The sequence below is a fragment of the Ailuropoda melanoleuca genome, chromosome 12 (assembly GCF_002007445.2).
Source record: "Ailuropoda melanoleuca isolate Jingjing chromosome 12, ASM200744v2, whole genome shotgun sequence".
NCBI classification, from domain to species: Eukaryota; Metazoa; Chordata; class Mammalia; order Carnivora; family Ursidae; genus Ailuropoda; species Ailuropoda melanoleuca.
Window position 1 is genome coordinate 6,345,120 of NC_048229.1, and position 17,544 is coordinate 6,362,663.

The following is a 17,544-nucleotide window of genomic DNA, read 5'->3' on the forward strand; positions in this document are numbered from 1 at the left end:
CTGGGTTGGTAACAATGAAGCAAATTCAACCACAAATCTATTAGATGCCCAAGCATCTCAAAACTATCACACCAAAGAAGCAAGGAGACAGTTAATAATGGTGATGAAGCCAAAATTCAAATTCTTTAAAATATTACTCAGCTTTAAATCACGATTTCCTTAAATCATGATTATTTTAAGATAATAAACAGAAAAGCTTTGCACAAAAAGTCTAGTGTTTTTCCAAAAATAAAAAGTTAAAAAGAGAAAGAGAAAAGTCAGTACCAAATGACCAAAAATTTTTATTTGACTAAATTCTATTTCATGCATAAGCATGACAGTCTCCCCTGTTTATTAGACTTTGGCAATAAAAAAAACAAGCAGCCTCATACAGAACAGTGAAAATGCCAAGGGTGAGGGTAATCTACAGTTTTACTGTAGGATAAATATATATATTTTTAAAAGGCCTCTCTCCCTTTGGCCATATCAACTCTCAGTTCAGATCATTAAATAGAGACAAATTTTCAAAATCACTTCTTTACTTCTCCAAGATCTTCGATGCTATCATCATCCACCTATAAAACAAATAATTATATCTCATGAATTGTGGTGTCAGATAACATGGAAGCAACTTGCTTTAAAAACTTATATCCACAGATGCACATGTTCTACCAACTCACCTCTGGCCATTTTTCCTGAATGACATCAATTATGTCATCTGTAAAGTCTCCCTGAATGATGATTTCATCCTCTCCTGTTACTGAGGCACCACAGGAGAATTTTTGAGCAAAAAATCTTTGTGCTTCTTTAAGATCAATTTCTGTTATTGAAAAAAAAGAAATAGCAAGACTATAATTGGAACTGTTTATCAAAGATATTTTTCCACTTTGAAATTTAATCTGCATCTTAATTTCATAAAACAGACTGCCTTAATGGGTTTTATATTCCTTTCATGATAATTACAAACTACCACAGGCAGTGGTCTTAACCATTCAACTTAAATTTTCAAGGTCAAATAAAGCTTCAGTACATAAAAATAGCATTATTCAGGGGGGATGGGGTAACTGGGTGATGGGCAATAAGGAAGGTACATGATGCAATGAGCACTGGGTGTTATACACAACTGATGAATCACTGAACTCTACCTCTGATGCTAATAATACACTATACAGTTAATTAACTGAATTTAAATAAAAATTCAAAAATTAAAGGTGTATCTTATCTCTCTCTCTCTTTCTCTCTCTCTCTCACACACAAAGCATTATTCACACTATTCATACCTCATATGGTAAGACCAAAATAAATCCAGGAACGTGTTAATTCCAAGCATTACATACACATTTCCAAGTACAATGAAGTTCTTTTGTTTATACCTTTTTACAAGATAAATAGTTACAGGAGAAACAAACCTGTTATCTAATGATTATTTTTCAACTGTGTTGTCACAGGAAAGAATCTTGGTTTACAATTTCACTGTTCATTCAAGGCCTCCAGAAGGAGCTCTGAAGCAGGACATTTTACTGATACCCACATTCCCTCACCCTCTACTACTGTTCCCAGAGGGCACGAGCCATATTGCAGCCTTTTGCCATCTAGCTTACAGGGACAGAAGAGCAGTACTGATAGGCTTCAAAAGGAATCCTACCTAGCCCTCCTCATTCCACATAAAATGTGTCCAAGGAGGTATTCTGTAAAGGAAAAAGTTAAACTAGTTCCCTTTGCAAAAGATTTTTAAATTTCTTCAAAATCTGACTTTTGAGGCTATAGTTAGACATGCAAAATATTATTTTGTATCTTCTTAGCAAAAAACAGACCTGTGAAATTTTCATGATGCCAGGTTAAAAGAAATGGAAAGAGCAAGACAGAGACAGAGGGAGGGAGGCAGAGAGCAACAGAGAGAATATAGTTCACACATTTTAAACATACTTAAACTTGAACTCACCGAAAGTTGCAAGGCCACATACTCTTGTTACATATTTCTTCTTTGCTCTAGGAATTTTGGCTATTGTAACCTTTTGTGGTACAGTCTTCTTTTTTTGCTTTATTTGACCCCTTCCACCTTTATTTATTTAAAAAAAAAGCTCAGCATCAATGGTTTTGTGTTTAACAAAAAGAATACTGTCTTTAAGCTTATTAATTTTCAAGAAGTACCAAATATTATTTCTAAAGTTTCTTCTTCTAATACAAAACTAATAAACACATGCATGAGTATTCATTCAATAAATATTTATTAAGTAACATGTACCAAGCACTGCACTAACAGCTGATGACACAAAGAGTCCCTGCCCTCCAGGGGCTCTTAGTCTAATGAAGGAGACAAAAAAAAAAGTTTAATAATTACTGCCACTGATATATACTATAACAGGATCCATGAATACGGCACTACCATAGCTTTGCAGAGGAATCCGGAGGACAGAAAAGGTTTCCCAAAAGAAAGGGCATCTAAGTTCTTGCAGAAGAAGGAACTGTCCAGATGAAAGCAGAAGGGCTGGAGAGAGACAGTAAGAAAGATACCCCAGGAACAGGGAACAAGTACAAAGAGAAGGCATTATACTTGAGAACTACAATTCTCATTCTCAATGAAGGATGCTTATGGATATGTAGGAGATAAAGCCAGAAAAGCAAGCGATTACCTACCAGTCATTAAAGGACCAGCACATCAAGCTTTGTTATTTGATTTTATATTGAGGCAGAAGAAAAGCCACTGAATGAATAAAGGAGTGAAAAAAACAGATTTAGGCTTTAGGAGATCACTCTACAGCATGAAGGGTGAGCCTTTAAGGAATAAGGCTAACAGAGGGCTACTGGAGGCTCCTACATTAGTTCAGATGGAAATTAATCAAAATCTAACAAAGCAGTGGTAATGGTAATGGCAACTAGGCACAGGGTAGAGTAAGGAGGAGAAATAACAGAATTTTGAACTAAAAGGAATTTAAAAAAAAGAATTAGTACTAAATAAATTAAGGAAGATGACTACTAAAAAAACTGATTAAAAGGAGCAAAGAAGGGATGCCCGGGTGGCTCAGTCGGTTAGGCGTCTGCCTTCAGCTCAGGTCATGATCTCAGGGTCTGGGATCGAGGCCCACATCAGGATCCTTGCTCAGCAGGGAGCCTGCTTCTCCTTCTGCCTGCTGCTCCCCCTGCTTGAGCTCTCTCTCTCTCTCTGACAAATAAATAAAATCTTTGAAAAAGAAAAAAAAAGAGGAGTAAAGAAAAGAGAACCCAAGATGAGTGTCAGGTTCTGGCTCAGATGAATGGATAAAGTATGCTGTCATGAACCAAAAGACATAGATCTGGGACTTAACTAAGTTTGGTTTTTTTGGAAATACTGCATCTGAGGTGCCTGTGGGACCATGCACATTGCCAGTCTAGAGACACAGGACAGGACTAAACATACAGATTCAGGAATTTCAAGTTTGGAGTGGTGTCAGAAGTTAGGGTTGTGAAAGAATCATTCAGGGAGAAAACTGCAGAATGAGGAGGTAAGAGGATCCTGGGAAATACAACTTTCTGGGGACAGAAGGGAACAGAAAAGTCTGCACAGAAGACTGAAGAGGAGTGACAGGGAGGATGAAGAAAGAAGTCTGTCACAAAAACCAAGAAGTACAGCATTTCAAAAAGAAGGGTGTGCTCAAATGCTCCTATTGCTTAGCAATTACTGAGCCACCGATGACCACTATTAGAGGAATTCCAGTGGTGTGACAGCTTAGGACAGAATGCGGCATGAACAATGAAGAACAGAAGAGCAAGGACAGCGCGTCTAGTCTTACTACAAAAGTCTGGCTAAGAGCGGCAGGGTAAGGGATAAGGCAAACAAAGACATGGGCTCTTGGGGGAATTTTTCCTGAAAGATGCACAGTCCTTATTTATAAGCTAATTTTAATCATAGGGGAGAATAATTAAGGCAGAAGAAACAAGCAGGGACAGGATCCAGAGTACAGGAATTCATTTTAGAAGGAGGTAGACAGGTATACACAACAGCTATTAAAAAAAAAAAAAATTCAACTGAGCTGACAACATGAGAGAATAACATCTTTTATCAATGTCCTCAACTCAAACTAAATAGAATACACAGGTATTTTAATAAGGTAACGAAGTTTTCAAGTCATAAACAAGCTGGCTGGTTGTTTTTTGCATATGTACACAGGAAAAAAAGCATGTTTTCTTAGGTCCAATGTACTGTAAAAGCCCAAATCATACGATATCCAGTCATTCTGAGAATATGATTCTGTGTCACTGTGGGGTACACATATGGAACTGCAGCAGCAGGAAGATATTACTGGCTTTGGGACTGTCCACATTTCCTCTGACAGAGGGAAGGTGTGTTTATATAAATCAAGCCATGGATTTAGGCCTTACCTCTCTTCTGCTTTTTCTTCTCTTCCTCTTCCCCTGCTGTGCCTTGACCCTCATTAATTCCAGCTTCTTGTTTCGGTGAATTTTCTAGATGTTAACAATGAAATCCAAAAGCATTAACATTACTTCAAAATAACCTTAAAAAAATCACCTTTGAGCAATTTCATACACAAATAAGGCATCTTGCCAATAACTGAGCGTGCCGTTTATAAAGTAAATGATTATATTGTTAAATTCCTATCCAGTCTAATTCTGGTCATTATGGTTAAGTGCATGGTGATAGAAGACAAAACAAATTCTTTGGTATGTGAAGATTAGGATCTTTTCAGCACATGAAAGGAGCACAAAACACTCAGACTCTGCAGGAATGTTTAGCATCTAAACATACTAATCTAGGTAACAGGAAGTCTGGGCCTAAGAAGACTCCTTCCTCAGGTCTTATGTTCTAGGCAGGTCATGGGGGGGGTGACCATGACTACACAGACTGTAACACCTAACTTTAGGGTTCTTATCCAATCACAGACAATGACTGTAGCTACTATCCAAAAAGGCCTTCTATGAAGTTTCAGGGGTTGTGCCTCTTGGAAACAATCTGACAATCAAAGCAGCAAATGGTGGAATAACACTGGGTACATCTGATAGGCCTGTTTCCAGCCCAGGCTTTCCCTTCTTCCTGCTACTGCCTTCATTTCCACCAATTTCATAAGAGAAGCCAACAGTTTTAACAAAATGAAGAAAATCTGTTCTCTGCAGTCTTCCCTTCCTCTGGCAACAGCAACTCCATTCTTCTAGTTGCCAAAACCCTAGATGCCTCGTTTTCTCACATCCCACATGCAGCACATCAGAAAGCCCTGTCAGCTCTACCCTCAAAACACATCGAGAACCTGCCTACTTTCCCCGCCTCCACTGCTACCATTCTGGTCAGGTCACCATGGTCTCCTGATGCAATTATGGCCGCAGCCTCTAATCTGGTCTCTTTACTGCCTGTGCCCCTCCTCAGTCTATTCTTTTGCACAATAGCCAAAGAGATGCTGTTGAAACAAAAGTTAGACCTTATCGCTCTTCTGCTCAAACCCCTTGGATTGCTCCACATCACATTCTGAATAAAAGCCACACTTCAGGTGTGGTCCTCCATTACTTCTCTGACTTATCTCTGATCCTTCTCCCCCTCCTTCAATAAGCTCCAGACAAAAAGGCTTCCTTGATGTTTCCTGAGTATGACCGGCAACCTTTTACCTCAGGGCCTTTGCACTTGCCCCGCAAGTGGAATGTTCTCCCAGATAGCCAGATGACTCACTCCCTCACTTCCTTTAGGTCTTTGTTCAAATGCAGTCTTTTCAGCAAAATCTTTCCTGCCACTACCTAAAATTCTCCCCAACAATTCTTATCTTCCCACTGCCTGCTTATCACTACTTAACATACTTATTTTATTTGTCTTATTTTACTTAAGCCTCCCCTTCTAGAACATAATTTCCAAAGAGTAGATCTTTTGTTCACTGCTTTATCCTCAGCATCTAAAACAAAGTGTAGCATATACTATGCTCACAAGAAATAATTTGTTAAATGAATGAATGAAAATATATTTGCTCCTAAACCATTACTCTTCTGATAAGGAGTTATCCTAAACTGTCTCAGAGAGATAAGACACACGAAGCAGTGTGGGCTTCTACAGAAGCAATTTTAACCCAAGAACGTAAAATGGTTTTGAAGTTAATAGATATAAATACAATTCTGTAATAGCCTACTAACAGAGCACTTTCATATCTTTAAAATAATGCCTTATGTACATTTGTTTCTGATATACAAGCTTTGATGAAAGAAAAAAAAAGGTTCATACCTACAGTAAGTTTTGCAAACTCATTTGGAAAATTCTTCTCTAACCACTGTCGACATTTAGCAACATCAGGCATATATTCACAGTACTGGGGGGTTGGGGGGGTGAGAACAAACTGAGTCACAACAGAACATTTTCAATCAACCAATACATTTTAATTAAGTCATTCCCTGTATCTGCTATATTAAGAAAGATGAAACTAACTACTCCCACCCGACATCTTACCCACAGGAATTCTGTTCGACCAGGAAATGCTCCATAAGAAATTAGAATTTAAAAAGGATTAAGCACCTCCTCACTGTAGTAATGTATTTTTTTCCCCATCAAACAGAAGGGCCATTAGAAAAAGGAGCAAACAGTAAAAAAGGAGCATGTTCATCTCTTGCTTGGGCACAGAGGAGTTTCACTATTTTTGTGACTTGCCCACAGATCCTGACTCAAGAGGCTTATTAACAGAAAATCTTATACATAATTTTAATTTATGCTTTCCTCTGCTTAGACATTAGATTTGGCTTTAAGGCTTCTCTTGTTTTATTGGGTAACTATTCATAAGTTCCAAGCAAAAGTCCAAATTGTATGGTCAAGTAAAAGAGGTACACATAAGATACTAAGTCTAAGGAAAACAAATTTCTAAGAACATAAAATTATTCTAATCCAAAGTTCTCTATAAAAAGTTGAAACTCTACTGTCAAATGACAGAACATGAAAAATTAAAAAAGGTTCTCAGGCTAGCTCTAAAATCAATGACCTCAAATGCAGAAAGTAAAAAAAGAAAAGAATTTTAAAAGGACTTACCTCTGTTGGTAATGAACAGACTGGGAAAATGGAGAGAAAAAAAGATTGGAAAATTTAAATATATAAACACACATGGCTCATCCTAATTTTATTTTAAATCTGACAAAATGCTTCATTTCTACTTTTTCCTATAATTCTGTACCACTTTTCAAATACTACCCATCATGCTTTTTTTTTAAGGTAAAAGGCACATGGTTCATAGAGATATTCTCTTATATATATACTTTTTCTTAATCTAAAGAAGACCATAAGCCTCAGCTGATGGAACGTCAAACTATACTATCCTGCATATCTTAAAGCTTTACCATAACTACTTCAATGGGTCTGAAGTTAAGCTGAGAACAATTCCCCACACAACAAAGCTCGAAAGGAACGGGTTATTTCTTTTGATAGTTTTACCAAAACAGCCACCAGTTTTTATTCATACTAACACATTTACAGACTTCAGTAGCACTTTTGCTACCATTTCTTTGCAATATACGTTTCCTTTTCTTTTCCATCTTGTGCCAGATACGATTATGCAACTGTAAAGCCAGAGGGAACGCGCGTTCAATTTTGTCCTCGTATAGGCTGCATGGGCTAAAGAACTGAAGAACTGAAAAGGCTTCCTGATTTTAAATAGAATTCTGTTACTGGGTCAACTATTTTGTTTTTATTTTTAAGATGAAGAACTGAGTAGTTCAGTATGCCCAATATCTTGAGATTTGTGAGGGAGAAGAGGGGTAGTGCACCATTACTCATCACATCAATTATCGTTATATGCATTATTACGTGTCATCATCACCACCCTGTAAGTAAGAAGCACCACATCTGCATTACCAGTAGGTGAGTAACCCACTGCATCTGGTGAGTAGAACAGGATTTGAACCCTGGTCAGTTTCTGAAGCTCTTAACCACAACATCAGATTATAGGACACAAGACAGGCAGTGCAGCAGTGTGCCAGCCACGTGACAGTGGTATGCCCTCTCCTCATCCCACCATCACTTTTTAATAGATGAAGCTCTAAAAAAGGTTAAATAGCTCAGAAAAGGACAAAAGTATGTGGCAGAAGAAAACTAGCAACTCTTTATTTCAAGCGTGGAGATCTTTCCACCAAAGCTCTCCATAACCAGAGCTCTACAATCCTCAGAGTTCAAGTTCAGATATCAGTAGGTACAAATATCCAGCCACACTTTCAGGACAGAATTATAGGTTAAATACCATAACAGCAAATACAAAAGCTATAAAACTTGTATGCCATTTCAAAGAATATTCAGTTTAACAAAATTCTAATACAATGAAAATATGTGGACAGTTCACTGTTATTTGCTTTCAAAGTCAATTTCCCGGGGCGCCTGGATGGCTCAGCGGGTTAAGCATCTGCCTTTGGATCAGGTCATGATCCCGGGTCCTAGGATTGAGGCCTATGTCGAGCCCCATGTTGGGCTCCCTGCTCAGTGGGGAGCCTGCTTCTCCCTCTCCCTGCCATTCACCCTGCTTGTGCTCGCTCTCTCAAATAAATAAAATCTTTAAAAAATAAATAAATAAAAAATAAAATTAAGTCAATTTCCCCTTCTGTAAACCATAGCTTTTCGACACACAGATCTAGCAGTTATAAAATTTCACATCACTAATAGTGGAATAACCTGACATTAAGTACTTGCTGATGTGATGCACCATGAAGAATAAGGCATCACCAGCCATGAAACCTGCTATGGTCTGAATGTTTGCATCCCCTCAAAATTACTATGTTGAAATCCTATTATCCAATGAGATGGTGTTAGGAGGTGGAGCTTTTGGGAGTATTATTCATTCTTCTTGACAGCCTTCTGAAGGAGGCTCTTTAATGGATGAGGGAACTGGCCAAGGTCACACAACTGAGTAAATGGCTGAGCCAGGATTCCAACTCAGATTGAGTCTGAAGTCACAATCCTGAAGATAAAATGTCTCCCCAGAAATGACCCCATCCTACCTAACCTTGTTTCTCATTCTACTCCAACCAGTCTGTTCCAATCAGCCCTTTCTTTTCCCTCTCCCCTGAAGACACCATATTAAATCTTACCAACATACTGTTCTTATAAATTCCTTCCCCTTTCCTTGCAAATTCGACCCTTTATTCCTTAGAAATTTTCCTACTTCTTTTCCTCAACCCTTAATTCATAGTTATAATCACTACTATTTACTTTAGCAATTAATATTCCCTAAGTGCTTCTCCTATAACTAGACCATAAACTCCTTGAGGAAGTAACCCTGTCCCCAGCTTAGTGCCTGGAATATCAATACAAACTGGGGAGAGAAATGAAAATAAACCTTTCTCAAAAAGGTTAGGGATCTCTGGTCAACACAAATTATCACTGGGGTGGTTTGCGTATTTAGTGCAGTTGTTCAAAAGTCCCATTAGCAGTCACATAAGCAATTTAACAGGGTGGTTTTCATATACCGTATTTCATCAATCCTAAATTTTTTTCATTTTTATAGGGATACAACTTGTAATTATGGCATGTCAATCTGATGCTTTCTTTCTTTTTTAGTGGAACATAAAATAATAGTGAATCTCACAAAATATGGAGCCTTAGATTAGATGAAACAGGGTACAAAGAACAACAGCTCTTAACTACATCTTTAAATAAAACCATACTAAACTAGTATACTTCTCTAATAAAACTTATTGTACTATGTTCTTGTGTAAGCTGCTATACCAGAAGCTTTATACAAATCACCTGACATAGGATATAATCATCATTTTCATTGTACAGAACTTAAGAAACAGACCTTTAATCCTTAATTGAATTAGGTAACTTGCCCAAGGACACATAGATGGTAATGTTAGAGTCAGGATGCAGACCCTGGTCTGTGACTCCAAAGGCAAACAAGATGACCAAATAAGACCAATATCATAACAAAACTCAATCAACCCTAAAAAAGTTCCCCTGCCTTACTCTTACTGCATTCCCATACTCTTACTGAGGTATTTTATAATTTTTAATATCAAAGATATCTGATAAGTGGCAAGTTGACAAAATGTTTTAACTTGGTGACATTCCCTCTCCTTCTGTAGTACTTAAACTCCAGATGATGTCTCTATTACACTCACAAAACGTGAAGTCTCCAAACACAAGGACCTTTTCTGACTTATTTACTACTCAGTCCCTAGCACCCAAAACAATGTGAGGCACAGAATAAGTGGTCAAAAATATTTCCTGAAAAAAATCGGTATTTACTTGCCCCTTTGGTATCCTGTACCTCTAAATTTTTCTGGAACTTTCCAAAATGCTAACAAAATTAGAGCATTTCCAATTCACAAATATTTCTGTATTGAAAATGAAAAACACACAAAGAAAAAAAGAATCCCACCTCAATCTAATACACATATTATGAATCAAACCAAGAACACCTTCCCAAGACTGTCCTACTCCAATCTCATCATCTTCCATTCCTTACTGACACCCTCCCTACACTATATCCACACTATACTGTGACCAAATCTGCTCCTTTATCCACAGACATGCATCAAGTCTTTTCTAGCATAGTTGCTCACTTCATCTGGGATGCCCTTCCCCACTTCCTCATCCAGTCTTTGTCATCTCTTCAGACTCAGTATCTTCCAAAAATAATAGCCAGACTAGCAAGTAACACTAGATTGAAATAATCTATTTGCATGTCTCTATTCCAACTGGACTGTAAGCTTCTCCACCCAAGTAGCAAGACACAAGTCATACAGGTCGGGGCAAATGTTAACCCATGCCTCCTCTTCACCAACGCACCCTCCAGCCCCCATTAAGGATTTCCCAAATTAACAAAGACAAATGACAAAAGGATTAATAGGATCAAATGTGATACGACTATCACAATGCATAAAAATAAAGTGAGCAAAAGCCATTTCCTGCTTTGTAACACTTGCCTCCACAGTAAAGGACTCGAAGTGGGTAGTCTGCATCTAACTTGGTATTGCCCCTCGGGTCTCCTTTGCAATCATGCCCACCGGATTCAGAAATATCAGCAGCCATCTCACAAACCTGTAAGCAAGGAAAATAACACATTTTCACTATTTGGACCAAGACCCCAAAGAGGCAGTGTTCAGATGTAGCCTCACCTCCTCCCACTAGAAATACCTCAACCCTTAACGTGTTTCAATTTTGTTCTTAAGTGAAGGATACAAGCTGCATTAGAATTCATAAAATATGAGCAATTCTGGGCGCACCATTACCAGCTCCACAGGTCTACAGGGAAGCAAGTGACAGTAGCCAAAGGACCGTGAAGAATGGGGGTAGGGGTGGGGGTGCACTAGTGGAAAGAGGGAAGCAAAGGGATAATAAGATGGGGAGGATGATCCGTAGTGATGGGACAAAAGGTCTGGGGGTGATCTGGAAGGGATGCAAACTGCAGCAATAAAGGCCACAAAGCAGCTGGACGAAAAGAGGCTGGAAAAGCCTACGAAGGGGTGGGTGACCAGAGGTGCCCAGGGTACAGGGTGTGGGAGTAGCTCAACGCCAAGAGAGGGACATAGGAATCAGGGAAGGGGATGGGTGTGGGAGGGGGCGGGGAGACCAGAATCTGAAAAGGGAAAATGGGGGTAGAAGAATCAGCAAGGGGCAGAATGTAAGAGCACTAGGGCGACAAGGGCGGCCAGGAATTAGGGGAAGATCTGAGGCGAAGGGGCAATCCCGGGGACACCAGAGGGGCCCATGTGGGCGGGGGTGTGGAGACGCCCGGCCCGGCCCCCTTCCGCCAGGCAGCACCTCGGCTTCCCCCACGCTCTCTACGAGCTTCTCGGAAGAGGGAGAGGCACGAGGGGTCGTTACCCGGGCGGTCGCACAACCCCCGCCGCCTCCGCTCCCGCCACTACCGCCAGCTGAAGCGACACATGCAACTCCTCTTCCCCGGCCAGGGCCGCCTGAAAGCCCGTCTGCCAGCCGCGGTCCCGCGAGACAATAAGCCTTTATCGCGAGATTCAGGCCGCCGCTGGGCGGCTGTCGCGAGAAGCCTGGAGGCTGAGGCGGAGGGGCATTGAAGAGCATGCGCGTTTTGCTCGGGGGTGGGGCCAAGCCGCCGAGCGGCTGACAGCCAGCAGGCGGTGCTCGTTACCCGCTGGAGAAAATGGGTGGTCAGCGTGTGGCGCGCGGAAGCGGGCGCGGATAGGAAAGTGGGGACGTGCGCTGAAGTCATCAGTGACTCCCTATTAATGAACTGGGGAATGTTGCTCCGCGTCTGGGGTGCATCCTGGAGTCCTGACTAACCTCTAGCCTGTTGGATAAGTCCCTCCTCCGCGGGGGGATGGCAGCTGGAGAAGGCGTTTGGTTTCAACACCTTTCTCTGCATTGGCTGAATTATTCTTGAAAAGATGATGTCAACGTTACTTAGATTGTTCTCATCACCCATAATCTCCCCACCCTAGCAGCTATTTTCATCACGCCCCTCGTATTTACCTATCCTTACATGTGTTGTAAATTGGAATTAATCTCTCCGATCTCAGGCTTTCTCTCGGCAGCCTGAAGCCGGGTAGACGTAACCACACGCGGGGCGTCTGAGCTTTGCTTCCATCTAGTTGTTTTAATTCAGGAAAATCCCTTCCTAACCGTGCTCTGCCTGAGTCCCATTTGTGAAATGGAAACAACACTACAGTGCTTGCAGACCTGTGAGGGTTAGGAAAATGATGACCAAAACGTGCTTTGTAGCTGGTGGAGTTTGCTATTCTGTGTTTTGTTTTGTCATGCACCTCATTCCCCTCCTTCCCTGCCAACTTCATTTGCCCCCCCCCCCTTAAATTTTCTGCTCACGATTTACTTTGTGTGCACAAAGCCATCTGGCATAATCTTTTCCACCAGAAACTGTGGCTTCCACTCTGACGTCTTTCTTAAATAAAAGAGGAGTCCCTCCACTCCCCCACAGAAGAGTCAATTCTAGGTAACTAGTGAAAGAAGATCTTGTTCCAAAACATGGTTGATTCCAATAATAATAGCTTTCCGTTTCGATAATAACTTCCATTTATTGACACCCACCTGCCACTATGTGTCAATAACCTGCTCATTTGGGAATATAGAGTCCAGGTGGATTTATTCCACAAAATTTTCTTGAGTTCCTATTATGCGCCAAGCACTGTGCTAGGCACTGGGGATACACTGAACAAGAGACAAAGTGCCTACTCTTGCTAAACTTAACAGTCTTAAAAGTGATAGCTGATTTAATCCTTACACTAATCCTATGAGGATATTATCTTCAATTTCCAGATGGTAAAACCATAGCTCGAAGGTGGAAATGAATTAAGTTGACATGTGCTTAAGATCACACAGCTAATAGCATGTTTTATTGATCTTAAGATGCATATTTTTTATTAATATCTCATACCAAGACGCACTGCAATGGACGAAGTTTTAGCATTGTGCCATAGTTTAATTGGCAGCTTTTTTTTTCTTAGTGATGCATAGAATGATGGCATCCCATAATCAATGGCATCTTAGATGTGATGAAATACGGCTAAGTCCTGTGTAGTAGACCCAATGGCTTCAGTTCCATTCCTCACCCTTTTCCTGTTGTGCTTCGTAAAGATGGGAGTGCCGGACCCCCAGAGACTACATTCCCGGCTTTCTTGCTCCTGAGCACCTAGCTAGGTTCAGCCAACAGGAGGCAGCAACAGGAACAGCCACTTTCTTAGCCATCCCACCCCACCCACGTGAGCAGCATCTCTGATGTAACTGGTTCTCCCTTTGTATTGTTAGGGGATCCCAGGCCCTGGGCACCTGTACCATAATCTCCTGGATCTAATCTGTAGCCTGGCAGTGGTGATTGTTGGCTTCTTGCTGCTGCTAATCCCTGAATTGCCTCAACCACCTCGGTTCAGCTTTTCAACACTTTATTCCCCATGTAACTAATCCCCTGAATGAAACTTCCCCCTGCTTTAAATACTTAGATGGGGTTATTTTCTGGGCAGACTGTGCCTGCCACCACTGGCATTCAAACCCAGACTTGAACTTCCTAGCGCACGCTACAGCCTATCAGCTCTCAAGTTCCAAAAGCAGGAGCCACATACTAAATAAAGAAACTTCCCAAAGATTTCTCACCAGGAAGCCACAGACTCTTTGAGGAGCAGTGGGATTCTTACAAAGAATATAGGAATCCGCTTGTGCGCCAACCATTGTCAGGAAACTGACTAAACATCTTTTAGACTTAAATATTACTATTTTCTAATGCAAATCACACTTTTGTTCTGATGAAAGTTCAAAAAGTGAATCTAATTGGCCTGGCTCCAGGTGCATCCAGTCCTAAATCAATCACCATAACTAAACAAGCCCAGAGTCAAGTGTCCACCTTCGGAGCTGGGTTTAGAGAGTGGAGATGGGTACAGCCCAAAGGAAATGTGAGGTACAATGACCAGGAGAGGAAATGATGCAAAGTAGCAAAATAACAGATGTCCATGGAATCGTCCTCATACTCATGTGTGCTAGAAGTTATTTAATAATCCAGTGCACTTGCATCAAGAGGGTATATAGGTGGGGCTGACTTCCTTACTAACGGAATCCTACTTTGCTTGAAAGAGCAGTGTGTCCAGCTAGAGGCTTGATTTGCCAGCCTTCCTTGCAACAAAGGTGACTCTGTGACACAGCTCTGGTCAATGAGATATAGGTAGATGGTGAGGGGGGCCTCCCTTCTGGCGGGAAACATTGCGAAAGCTTTTTAAATGGACAAATATATGGTATCCTAGCACTCGCTTTGGTGTCATCTTCATCTTCCACTATCCTTGAGCTATTTTACAATTTTGTGAATTGTGGAAAACTGATAGGAATGCAATTAGCTCTTGTCCATAGAAATGCAAATGAATTGTGTCTGGTGGAGCTGCAATTGGTTATTTCTCTGTTGACTAGTTTTCCATCTGTCTGTGGATTCATTGTAGCATTCCCGATTACCTGTACGTGTATATGAGTGCCTATGTGTCAAAGTTTTCAAGAATTCTCCTTTGAATTGGTTTCAACCTCTTTCTGATTTCCTTATTAATTAGTAAGTGAAATAAAATATTTGACACTTGTTTATGTTATGATAAGTCATGTTTTTATTCTTTTAGAAATTCATCATTTAATGCTTCTCCAATAAAAAGACAAACCCACACTTAAAAAAAAAAAAGTCTTGACCATTCTCTCTTCTTTCTGACTGGAATATGAACCAAGCCATCTTGTGACCATGAAGGTCTAGCCTAACCATGAGCATACCTATGCTAAGGATTTGGGATTGGAAATGTATAAAAAGCCTGTGTTCCTGATAGCATTATTGAGTTACTGTGTCAGTTCTTGACTGCCTCCCTTCAAAGGCTTTCTATTGTGAAAATTCCCTGCGCTTCCCCCCACCTCCATCAGTTTAAACCAATGCAGTAGGGTTTTCTATTATACTACAGAATGCATTCCTAAATTATACTATCAGAGAGCCAGAGAAAGAAAGAGAAAAAGCAAGCAAGCAAGCTTGACATTTCCTTTTTTTTTTTTTTTAAATAGGCTCCTCATGGAGCCTGATGTGGAGCTTGAACTTAAAACCCTGAGATCAAGACCTGAGCTGAGATCAATACCTGAGCTGAGATCAAGAGTCAGACACTTAGGGGCGCCTGGGTGGCACAGCGGTTGAGCGTCTACCTTCGGCTCAGGGCGTGATCCCGGCGTTATGGGATCGAGCCCCACGTCGGGCTCCTCTGCTATGAGCCTGCTTCTTCCTCTCCCACTCCCCCTGCTTGTGTTCCCTCTCTCGCTGGCTGTCTCTATCTCTGTCGAATAAATAAATAAAATCTTTAAAAAAAAAAAAGAGTCAGACACTTAACTGAGCCACCCGGGTGCCCCTAGATGTTTCCTTTAGCACAAGAGGGAAACCTGTGGTCAAGCAAAGCATGGCTGAAAAAAAGGAACAAAGGTGAGCCCTTGCTAAAGGATGATGGGGAAATAATGTTGCAAGACCAGTCATTCAGATGAAGCATGGATGAAGGGGCATTCTGACACTCACTTTCTGAGAAGTCCTCTAGCAAAGAGAATGAGAGTTTGCCCCAGGCTTCTTGGATTAGGAGTGACTTCTTACCACAGGTGACACCTTGTCATAAGATCATCTATTTTTTTTCAAGAAGTCATGGGTTTTATTTTTCCACTGTTGGGACTAGATTGGCCCTTAGCCAGACGTTTTCTACTACCTGGTTCCTTCTGGGCATTTTCAAGATGGTCACTTGGGGTGGATTGGATATTTGTTGATTGCCTTTCTAGCATACACTCTCTGTAACAGGCCCATTTTAGTTTGGAAGGGTTTGTCTTTCCTCCATGCTATACCCGTGTGGTCCAACTGGACCTTCAAAACCCCCCATCCGGAGGTGGGGCAAGTGACCCAGGTCTAAGGAATGATTAAATAATTCAAGGGTAGATCAATCAGAGTGAATTCCGGTATGTTTTTGAGGGTGCTTCTAGAAAAGAGGTTCTCTCCTTCTCACTGGACTAAGTCTCAGAAGATGAGTGATAGAGTTGCTGGCAGTCATCTTGCCACCATGTGGCCTGAGAATAAAGTCAATATGAAGCAGAGCAGAGCTGAGAGAGAATGTTGACCCCCGATTCCAGCCACATTTGAAGTCACTTCTAACCCTGGACCTTTCGGTTGTAAAAGTCAACATTTTTGCTTAAGCCAGTTTGCATCGGAGTGTCACTTTCAAATTAGTTCTGATGAACACATAGGTTTAGGCCTAGGAAAGCTGTTATAGGGGTTTATGAAGATCTGTTCAAGCCTACTGTTTCCAAACATTCTTTCCCCCACTGTAACACATACAATAGACATTATGTCCTTGCAGAGAAAAATCTCATTTAAAAAAAAATCTACAATTTGATGAAACCCCAAAATGACTGTGAATATGTAATGCATTAAAATGATTTATAAGTTTCAGGGCACCCAGTAGTCTCAGTTGGAAGAGCAGGCAACTCTTCATCATGGGGTCATGAGTTCCAGCCCCACGTTGGGTGTAGAGATTACTTAAATAAAGAACACTTTTTTTTTTTAAGATTATTTATTTATTTATTTATTTGACAGAGAGACAGCCAGCGAGAAAGGGAACACAAGCGGGGGGAGTGGGAGAGGAAGAAGCAGGCTCCCAGTGGAGGAGCCCGATCTGGGGCTCGATCCCAGAATGCTGGGATCACGCCCTGAGCTGAAGGCAGGTGCTTAACAACTGAGCCACCCAGGCTCCCCTAAATAGCACTTTCTTAAAAGGTAATAACTTGTAACTTTCACAATTACTTACAATTCATGTGTAAGATAGGTTCCTATGAACGATGGCAGATTCAATTGACTGTCACTTGTTTTTTTCTCTCCTACTCATGAAGGCATTTTAGAGTTCTTAGAACAGGGGCTGGCCCGGGGTGCCTGCGTGGCTCAGTTGGTTAAGCATCTGCCTTCAGCTCAGGTCATGATCTCAGGTCCTTGGCTCCCTGCTCAGAGGGAGTCTGCTTCTGTCACTCCCTCTGTCCCCCACCCTGCTTGCGCTCTCTCTCTCTGTGTAATAAATAAATAAAATCTTTAAAAAAAAAAAAAAGGTAAAGAAAGAACAAGGACTGCCCCAAAGAGAAAAATCACAGGCTTAGCTTTCAATCTGTCT

General features: G+C 41.0%; 1 protein-coding gene across 3 annotated transcripts; it reads right to left on the reverse strand.

Moving 5' to 3' along the window:
* Positions 1–256: 256 nt before the first annotated feature.
* Positions 257–11,926, reverse strand: DENR (density regulated re-initiation and release factor). 3 transcript variants are annotated; one of them, XM_002913090.4, is made up of 8 exons: positions 11,791–11,926; positions 10,846–10,960; positions 6,965–6,984; positions 6,173–6,257; positions 4,339–4,422; positions 1,922–2,038; positions 660–799; positions 257–554 (listed from the first exon to the last, which is right to left on the reverse strand). In XM_002913090.4, exons 2-8 carry the CDS (start codon positions 10,949–10,951, stop codon positions 510–512), a joined length of 597 nt encoding a protein of 198 aa, XP_002913136.1. In that variant the 5' UTR covers positions 10,952–10,960; positions 11,791–11,926; the 3' UTR covers positions 257–509. The 3 variants fall into 3 exon arrangements, with proteins under 3 accessions (XP_002913136.1, XP_011224610.1, XP_019656329.1); XM_011226308.3 differs by having other exon boundaries at positions 11,747–11,899; XM_019800770.2 differs by having other exon boundaries at positions 11,684–11,815.
* Between the last annotated feature and the right edge of the window lie 5,618 nt (positions 11,927–17,544).

Excerpts from the sequence above, each read along its gene's own strand:
- DENR (XM_002913090.4), bottom strand. The coding sequence starts at position 10,951 with ATGGCTGCTGATATTTCTGAATCCGGTGGGCATGATTGCAAAGGAGAC. Across the intron at positions 4,423-6,172 it reads GTTTGCAAAACTTACTGTAG|AAAATTCACCGAAACAAGAA; the intron begins GTATGAACCTTT and ends GTTAACATCTAG. Across the intron at positions 800-1,921 it reads ATGTGGCCTTGCAACTTTCG|AAATTGATCTTAAAGAAGCA; the intron begins GTGAGTTCAAGT and ends TTTCAATAACAG.